General features: G+C 40.4%; 1 protein-coding gene across 1 annotated transcript; it reads left to right on the top strand.

The window, feature by feature from the left end:
* Nucleotides 1-260: 260 nt before the first annotated feature.
* Nucleotides 261-2506, top strand: LOC112157684 (5-hydroxytryptamine receptor 1B). Its single transcript, XM_024290567.2, has one exon. It carries the CDS (start codon nt 650-652, stop codon nt 1799-1801), a length of 1152 nt encoding a protein of 383 aa, XP_024146335.1. The 5' UTR covers nt 261-649; the 3' UTR covers nt 1802-2506.
* Nucleotides 2507-10154: the final 7648 nt, after the last annotated feature.

The following is a 10154-nucleotide window of genomic DNA, read 5'->3' on the forward strand; positions in this document are numbered from 1 at the left end:
AAAATTAACTTATTGAGTGTTTTGCAGCCCCTCATCCAAAGTGTTTCCCCAAAAAAGTGACTAAAACAGCTTTGATCCTCACAGGTGATGCAGAACTTTTTAAATAAAATACTTCTAAAAGTCTAAATGAAATACTTATACATGAAAATAATGAATTTGAAATCATGGAAATAGGAGAAAATGTGTTAATCTAATAAGATTTGCAGCAGGAACGTGTGTGTGCCCGTGCGTAAATGTGTGTCCGCGTGCGTAAAGGAGGGAGGGAGGGGGGTATAAAAGACGGAATGAGATTTGAGCAGCTCTGCTTATGAGAAGAGACTCTCTGAGAGCATCACACCATCGCCGCTGTTGTTTCGTCTCATTCTTCACTGGATACTGACTTCTGAGCGGGATTCTTACATCACCGAAAATGATACTTGGATGATGCTGCGCCATGAGATTCTCCAAGTTGGATTTCTTTGGATGTGCGTTGAGGACGGAGTCAGGAAGATGAAGAGGAAGAAGCAGAAATGTGTCTGACTGTGACCGGGGGACAGCTGCTGGAGATGTCTGCGTTTTCCAGAACAGCGAGACGGACGTTTGAGGGGGACTTCCAAACGATTTCACGTGAGATCAATGCCAGGGGGGTCTGACAGAGGAACGTCCAGGGATGGAGGGTGTCAGCCAGCTCAAACCGACGCCTGCCATCTACGGAGAGCTGTTGAACATCTCCACAAATGACACCCATGCCAATTTCACCTCAAAGGAGGAGGAGAAAGGCACAAACTTGGCTTTCCAGGCGGGGCTCGCCGTGACCTTAGCCCTCATAACTTTCGCCACCACCCTTTCCAACGCGTTCGTCATCGCCACCATCTACCAGTCCCGCAAATTACACACCCCGGCAAACTTTCTGATCGCCTCCCTGGCGGTCACAGACCTGCTGGTGTCCATCCTGGTGATGCCCATCAGCGCGCTCTACACCGTGTGCCAAACGTGGACTCTCGGGCAGGTCGTGTGTGACATCTGGCTCTCATCGGATATAACGTGCTGCACCGCATCCATCCTCCACCTGTGCGTAATTGCGCTGGACCGCTACTGGGCCATCACGGACGCGGTGGAGTACTCCAAAAAGCGCACGCCGGCGCGCGCAGCCGGGATGATCGCCACAGCCTGGGTGATCGCCATCTCCATCTCCCTGCCGCCTTTCTTCTGGCGCCAGGTGAAGGCGGAGGAGGTGACGAGCTGCAACGTCAACACCGATCACATTTTCTATACCATTTACTCCACCTTCGGCGCCTTCTACATCCCCACGCTGCTGCTCATCGCCCTGTACGGGAGGATTTACGTGGAAGCCCGGAAGCGCATCTTGAAGCAGTCGCAGAACAAGCCCGGGAAGAGGCTCACCTCCGCGCGCCTCATCACGAACTCCCCCGGTTCGGTGGCGTCCACCACCTCCCTGAACTACGGGACGAACGACGCCTCCTCATGTGACACTACCTCGTCCGCGAACGTGAGCCAAGTCAAAGTCACTGTGTCCGACGCGCTGCTGGAGAAGAAGCGGATCTCCGCTGCCAGGGAGAAGAAGGCCACCAAAACTTTGGGAATAATCCTGGGAGCGTATATTATATGCTGGCTCCCGTTTTTCATTTACACCCTCCTAGTGCCTCTGTGCGAGTCCTGCTTCCATCCGGAGTTATTTGACATTTTCACCTGGCTTGGTTACCTCAACTCTCTAATCAACCCCATCATTTACACCATGTCCAACGAGGATTTTAAGCAGGCTTTCCACAAACTGATACGCTTTCGATGTTGCAGGGCGTGAGCAGTCATGTGGCTAAATCCATTCAGCCAAATAGAATCTAATGAAACCAGATCACATGATTTGCAGATGATGCAGTGTTGAATTCTCAAGGTGTTTAGTGATGGATCAGCATCTCTAAGGACATCCCTCATCGCCTGCACTGTACATACTGAAGTCTACAGACTCACTTTGCCATAAGAGTTTGACGGCCGACGTCAGTTGGCTCCTAAGCACAAACAGCTTAGAACTAAGCTATCAAGAGCCCTGCGGGCAAAAAATATTGCTTGTATTTATTTTCCTGTCACAATAAGAGGAAATAATGGTGCCTACTACAAGCTTAGTTTGGTTTGTCAAACATGCCTTCCCCACTTTGACATGTTTTAGTGGGTAGGCTGTTTCTTTTTGGTTTGTTTTTACTTTATGCTACGTTCATACCGACTTAAGAACGCACATTTTGAATGCATCCATGGTGTTCACACTGTACTAGCAGGGAGGGGCTTCTTTTTTTTAATTTAATTTTTTTTTTGTGCGAAATGTCGAAGCGTTGCAAATCTTGCACCAGAAATCAGAATTCATTCCCTAGCCCAGGGGTCTGCAACCTTCAACACTTAAAGAGCCGTTTGAGTAATTTTCAGGAAAAACGAGACACTGATATGTTTTATATTAATGTTACTATTTTGATAACTATGAACAAACTTTTTTTTTGGCAAAATATATATATATTTTTTTTTTCCAAAACTTGAAATAGTTTATAATTTTTCACATGACTTCCTTTCAAAATAAAAAACATCCTGTGTGAAATAGGATCATCTCAATGCAGCAAATTATTAGATTTTCAATTTACAGACAAAAATGTGCAAATCTAAAACTAAATCCAAACTAAATCAGTGATACATTTTTTTACAAACACTTTAAATTCTTGAATTTGTTTAAAAATAGAAAAACTCAAAATGTGATACAAAATGTCCTTAAATTGTTTGTAAATGAGTTTAATTAAGTTTTTTCCTTTTAAATTCACAATTACTCACTCTTTAAAGTTATACTTTTTAAAAATGTTGGTAACACCTTAAAATAAGATTTCATAACAAGCTTTATTAACACATTAACAAACATTATTAGGATGTTTATAAGACATTTATAAGCATATATGGTTTATTAACATATTTAGTAAGATTTATTACCATCTAAAGTGAGACAATTGTCTATAATTCCATATTAATAAACTGCGTACAGGCTTAACAAATGTATTAGCTATCTTTTTCAACATTATTTTGTTTTTCAGTACCTCATCTAAAGAGGTTGCAGACCCCTGTTCTAGCCTCACACCAAAATAGTGTCCTCAAATCTGGACGTTACTACCACTCGATGATGTCATAGCTGCCAGTACTCGGACCACGCCCTCGTTAGGGAATCCATTTCTCCGGTGCATCACAAACACGACACGGATCACCCTAGTGGTAGAGGGATGCCTCCTCCTCAACCCTTTAACACCCAAGCTCTATTTTTTATGTTCTTTGATTTACTGTAACTTTTCAACCGTTAATACGATCATGTATTTCTAGTAGATTCTGAAGGAGAAAAGTGGCTTTTCTCCTTCAGAATCTACTAGAAATACATTAATCGTGTTAATGGTTGAAATGTTCGAGTATGTCAAAGATTTTGTGTTTAAGCATCAGATGTTAAAGGGTTAAAAAAACAAGTTCCGACACTGCAAAAGCTCCAAATTCCCCTAAAGTTGAAGCAAGAGGGAGGAGCCAAATTTGTGAATTACGGACACCACCACCAAATCCTTGTTCCTGATTGGTCAAAGTTGTTTAATTCATTCAAGTGTGGCAGAAACTAGAGTAGCGTGAACGTAAGGATATATGGCTGGGTATCGATTATAATTTCCAGAAACGATTGGATTCGATTCATCAGAGCCTGGATCGATTCAAGTTTTTTCTATTCTTTGGATTCTCTCAATTGAATTTTTAATTTACACATTTATACACATTTGTTTAGAAATACATGAATATTCTACTAACTAAAATGTTCAGATCTTTAACATTGTAAACATTGTTCTGCCTCTCCTGGAGAACATTTCAGTTTTGCCACTAGGTGGCGATCATGCTATAGTATTACACCTTATTCCAGAAGAAGAAGAAAGTATGAGCAAAAAACATTTTTTTCAATTTTTTTTTTCCTAAAAATAGTTTGGAAATTCATGCCTGTGAATTTATAAAGATGTTAATTTAGTCAATAATGTATGTTTAGGTAGCGTTAGCATTAGCCGTCCTATGGGAAATTCCATTAAATGATAGCATCAAGCTATAGCGGACTTTAGCTTTATGTGCTAAATCGATCTATATTTTTATGAATTGATCTTTGAAGCTCAAATTGATTCAAATCAATTAATCAATTTGATCAACCCAGCCCTAAGAAATACGTTTTGTTTTTATCTGAAGTGGTTGCTTGAACGCACGTTGCCGAGGGCGGTGTGAACGTAGCTCCAGAGTGGCTTCTGTTGTTTAATCTTTTTCTTTCTTTTTTTTAAAAAAGATTGTAAGTCGTGTGCGTCAGTGGTGTGTTTTTCAGTTTGTCAAAAGAGTCTGGATTTTTCCCAGTCGATTGTAAAATAGAACTGCTCAAAGAGAAAAGTCAGTATTTTCAAATATCAGTATTAGCTGTGATGTTTCATTTCATGGAGAGAAAAAGCAAATCAAATCCTGAATTCATGCTCGGAAACTACAGATCTTACCGTTTGCGTCTTCACACTGAACATTTGTGCAGAGGGACTGTTTTTTTTTTTTTGAGAAAGGCCGTGCTATTCCGATCCAAATCCCTGCTTTTACCTCCTGGTGATTGTCACATGTCAAATGTCAAGTTCTTGTAGGAACACATTGGATTTAAAAAAAAAAAAAATCAACTAATATTAAAAGAAATATCTATAAAATTGATTTTTTTCTTTGCCCTTCAAGAAATTTTAATTTTCTTGAAATTCAGGATTTTATTTGAAAGGTTTTCTGCACAGAAGCAAATGAGTTTAGGTCTTTACTCTTTAAGCACAATGAAATCGCAATAGATTTATCACCTTTTTATTGTTTTTTTTTAAGCCAGGTCAAAGAGATTTGCCATTTTTTCCAAATAAAGCGAAAATGTAAGAATAATTAAAAAAAAAACTATAAAAACGAAAAATATATCACAAAAATAATCAAAATTGCCCATAATTAAATAATAATTCAAGTTTGCACATTTTTTTTTCTATCATAACAGTGAGACTGACACCACTCTCATGTCTGTAAATTAATATGCCCCAAAAAAATAAATAAACAAATAACCCCTCTATTTAAAAAGGAGGCTTATTGACAATAGAGCCATTTCACGCTTCGTGCATTCTTTGTCCAAACCAGAGCTTATGAATACACACAATGCATCCCATGGATCTATTAGTGCAGCACGCAATTCTGCAGTGATGAGAAAGCAGCTGCAGAGCTCTGGTAAGATCCCGTTTTGTATTTTCAAAGTGAGTCTTGAGAATAGTTTTTTTTCCTCACATCTTGCTGTAGATAAGTTCTTGCCTTTTGCCGTTGGAACATGTTTAGGATGCGTGAAGCCTGTTTTAGAAGGTCAGTGAGACAACGAGCTAGAGAAAAAAAGGTTATCTCAGCATAAGTGGAAGAGGCTAAATAAAAGCTGTCTAAAGATCAGATCATATCTAATTTGTTACAAGTGTGTAATGTTAAAGTGGTTGTGTGTTGGAAAAGGTTACGGCTGTGCCAGTACGAACAACACTTAAAATTCAGTTCAGCTAAAAGTGGCATGACTTGTTTAGTGTTGGTCCGTCTCTGATGTTCTTCAAAAGGACGAAAATATTCAAAAAAGTGAAATAAAAATTGGATTTGAAAAGTTAAAAAAATCTTTACATTTATTTTATTATCTAAACATTTAAACATTTAAAGCTCAAATTATAATTGGCTAAGTTTCCAACAATGTAATTCCTTATTATTTCTCAGTATTTCTCGGTTTGACGCAGTAAAATTTATAGATTGTGAAAAATACCACAAAATAAAAAATATTAGAATTTGTTGCATGTTTTATTGCACCAGGAATTACATTTAAGCTGTAGATGCATGAAATACTTGTAAACACTTGTTACTTAGGATTAAAACACACACACACACACGAAATGGGCCCCACTGCATAACGCTTGCACATCAAAATGTTAGGAAACAATGTAATCCGATAATCTTCGGCAGGTCATTGGATCTGCTGCTGGAGATCAGTCCTATCTGCAGTAACTGTAATCTCTTTCACAAAGATGCTACCCAGCCAGCAAAACTACATGTGCCCGTGTGGTTTGAAAGTGGTCAGAAGTGTGGGCCCCAATTGAGTTTGTCCACAGTTTCCGTGGACACCTGTGTTTGCCCATATTGGCTACGCTGCCCAGGGAACAGGCAGCCTGGGCGGCAACCCAGGGCGCAGAGCTCGATTGGTCTGCCAGCCCCTGGGCGTGGCATTCAATTTCTCTGCCGGCCCCTGGGCACGGCACTTTTTTGCTTTCCCGGCCCCTGGGCGTGGTACTCTATTGCTCTGCTAGCCCCTGGGCGCGGCTCTTGCTTGCTTTGCCGGACCCTAGACGAGGCTGTCGCCTGATTGATCTCCTGGGCATGGGCGCAGCACTTGATTGTTCTGCCGCCCCCTGGGCGCGACACTCCTTTGTTCTGCCGCCCCCTGGGCGCGACACTCCTTTGTTCTACCGCCCCCTGGGCATGGCACTCATCTGTTCTGTCGGCTCCTGGGTGCGGCACTCGATTGTTCTGCTGGCCCCTTGGCGCGGCACTTGTTTGTGCTTTGTTTTGTCGGCCCGTAGGCATGGCACTAGCTTGCTCTGCCGGGCTCTGGGGGCCTTAGTCGCTTGCTCTCCCGGCCCCTGGGCACAGCACTTGCTTGCTTTACCAGGCCCCTGGCGTGGCTCTTAGTTGCTGTGCTGGCCCCTTTGCACTGTAGCTAGCTGCTCTGCCCATCAGACAACTGGCAATTGCTGTGGGCCAGCCCGCTGAGTACCCACTTAAGCCAATATGGGCAAACACAGGTGGGGCCACCATGGAAACTGCAGACAAATCCAAATGTCCTCCAGACTTTCTGCCCACTTTTAAACCATATGGGCCCCACTTGGCCTTGCTGGCAGGGTAGGGAAGTTAAGTTGTTCCCAAACTGGTATAATCTACCAATTTGTGTTTGATTAGGCTGGAAAAGCTCAATTTGGTCTTTTTTCCCGTTGCACTTCGGGTCCCAGGTCTCTATTGATATTTTAATGTTTTTTGATTCACACTTCCTTAAATATTCACATAGGATTTTTTTTTTGTTTTAATCAAAACGCTTCATCTTCAGTCACTTACTGTCCTTGGTCCGCTTACACTCTTGTTCTGCTGGTTAGTGTCTATTCACTTGCAAGCAAACGTAAACCCTTGAATTGATGTGAACCTGTTTAGTTCACAGCAAAGTTCTTCACAGTTGGACCGGACTATGGAAGATGTCTTTAGCTGATCAAACATCTCAGTTTAAAACGTGTTCTTTCTTTTACCAAAAGAACATAGACTAAACAAGTGAGAATTTGTTTTCAGTGTAGATGAACCTAATTTATAAATGCATTATTTTGTGATGAAGTCACTTTGTTTTAATGTTAAACCCATCGTGTTTACACTGGACAAGCAGGGTGGGGCTTCTTTCTTCTTCTTTTACTACAGTTTACTACCATGTCTGCCACCTACAGCTCATGCAAAATGTCAAATCGGTGTAAATCTGACTTTTCCTTTCACAGCTCTATTTCAATATTTGAAAGACTTGGTGCACAATTATTAATTTCTCCTCCATGATGAAATTTCCAACGACTGGCACTTAAAAGCAGCAGCATCCATACGTCACTACCAAATCTAAGACCCTAACTGGTCAAAGTTTGACCTGGTTTGACTTTTAGTGTGCGTTCAATTTTGTACGTAGAGCCAAAAAATGGTAGATGATAGAAACTTGAGAGGCAACAAATAAACATAAGTTTTGAACGCAAAAACACGAAATGTGAGTTTACATAGTTTTAATTAAGTGATTGTTTGAACACACATTATAGAATGTGGTTAGAACGTATTTTCACATGCTTGGCCAACCCCAGGCGGCCGCCTAGGTTGCCATCTGCTGGAGGGCGCACCACATGATTATAGATTGTTATTATCATTTAGTTGTTTAACTCATTTCATGTAAAATATTTAAAAAAAAATAATTTAAAAAATCCAAATAAAATAACTGTATTTTGTTCGAAAAAGACAAATTTAACTTGCGATCTAATGTTTTGTTTTTTTTTCAACACCTTTAACAGTTAAAATACCCAAATTTTACACTCAAATATTGGCTGACGAGCGGGTTTACTTTTAAACAAAGAGTTTCCTGGTTCAAGCCCCAGCTGGAATTCCTGAATGTAAGACCCTGCAGGGGGCGGCAAACTCGTTTCTCGCATAGGGCGCCATGCAGCCCGGGTCGGGCCTGTTCACACATAGAGGACTTGAAAGTGACTCATGCAGCCTGATATTAAAATCCTTACAAAACTTGTCAGAGTTAAAATGTAAAGTTAATTTATTACTCTAGTTGAGTTTATTTTTTTAATAAAATAAAAGCACGTGTTGATGCAGAAAACAGAAGTCTTTTCAAAGCTGAGTTGCCAGCACTCAAACTATTGATGTTAGCATCCTAGATCATGTTTGAAGAGCTCCACCAACAACAAAAACACTTTTGATGTTGTAGTAGTTTGACAGAGTGAACTCAGATGCTGACAATAAAGAAAAAATACAAACTATCCTTAGATAATCTCAGATCTGGATGTGATCGGTCTGCACGGAAAAAACTGTTCATGAGAGATGTGAGAGAAATAAACAACACTTATGGTTCCGTAAGTGTTCAATTGGTTCAAATCACAACATACTATTTTATAACTTCTTTATTCATTTATTTGCCTTAATATTTGAATATTTTACTTGCAGCTGTGGAAAAGTAAACATTTTTATAATGGTTGAGACAAGTTGGGACTATTTGCATTTATATTAATTAGATTATTCTGAACATACATGAACAAATTTGATTAAAAAAATCCCTTGATCATTCCCAATCCCATTTTCAAAGTAAAATAAAAACTAAGATAAAAAAATTCCTTATAATTGGTTTTATGTTTGCCCAAAAGCACAAATAAATGTACCAATTTATATCACATAATGAGACTCATTACATGTTAATGTACAGTCATAAGAGTGGTGCCTTTCTAAATAAATAAATACAAATTCACTTATTAAAATGATTCCAAAGACTCATAAAAAAACTGTTGAGATTATTTGCCTTTGGGTCGATTCAAAAAGAAAATCTGTGTATTGAATATAGAAAATAACTGGCATAAATTCCAGCCGTTTGACTGCAGTTTTCTAAAATGCATCAAGGAAGACTGTAACCTGCCGTTACCGGAGATGAACAGCAGCCATTTTGGAAGTTTGAGTCAAACTGGATGTACTGCAGCCATTCCGCTCTCCTCCAGCTCTGTGATGAAAAGACTCTTTGTGTATAGGATCGATCAGTTCAGTGTGGAACTCACGCAGTGGTCTGTCAGTCCGGTGAAAGTTGCATTTCATCCCGGTTGGCTTCCTGCTGTACAATGCTTTTTGCGCCCGTAAGGTAACATCCCCTGATCTGGAGGGGGAAGTCCAACACGATGTCTCGAAGCACAAGAACTACTGCTGCTGTTGTGAAAACTGAAAATAAGTACATCAATAAATATGAAGGTCCATGAGATCACAAGACGTTGATGGGTTTCCAGTATGTGTTCCTTTACTTAATCATTTTAACAAAGTTTGGATGATAAAAACAGAGACAGCTGTTCTCGCCTGGTAGGGAACATTTCTCAGATGTGTGTGACAGTTTTGATAACGGATCTATGAACGCGGAAATGTTCCAGTTTTGGAGGGAAAGTTGCAAATGTCTGATAAAAGCCACACTTGCGGCCTTTCAAATGTGTTATGGTGATTGTATTTCAGTGCACAAAGCCAAATGTTATTGTCAGTTTCACAGTCGAGGCGATGGGGATTCCAGAGTCTGGGGGTAAATGGCGTAAACTTGTGTTGCTCTTTTCTACCTTTTTTAAAGTCACAGTCCCATTCACATGTTCACACACTGGTCCCAATTTCTACCAGAGGAAATGTGGGCTTCAGTGTCTTTGAAACATGGGTAAGCAAGGCGGGAATCGAACCCACAATCTTCCGATCAGAGGTGGACCGCCTCACCGCTCCACCACGGCCGCTACTTCATTCACAAAGGTGTGCACACATGCATACTTTGTTTTGTTTACGTGAAGATCAGTGTTAGC

The sequence above is a fragment of the Oryzias melastigma genome, linkage group LG24, assembly GCF_002922805.2.
Source record: "Oryzias melastigma strain HK-1 linkage group LG24, ASM292280v2, whole genome shotgun sequence".
Taxonomy (NCBI): Eukaryota; Metazoa; Chordata; class Actinopteri; order Beloniformes; family Adrianichthyidae; genus Oryzias; species Oryzias melastigma.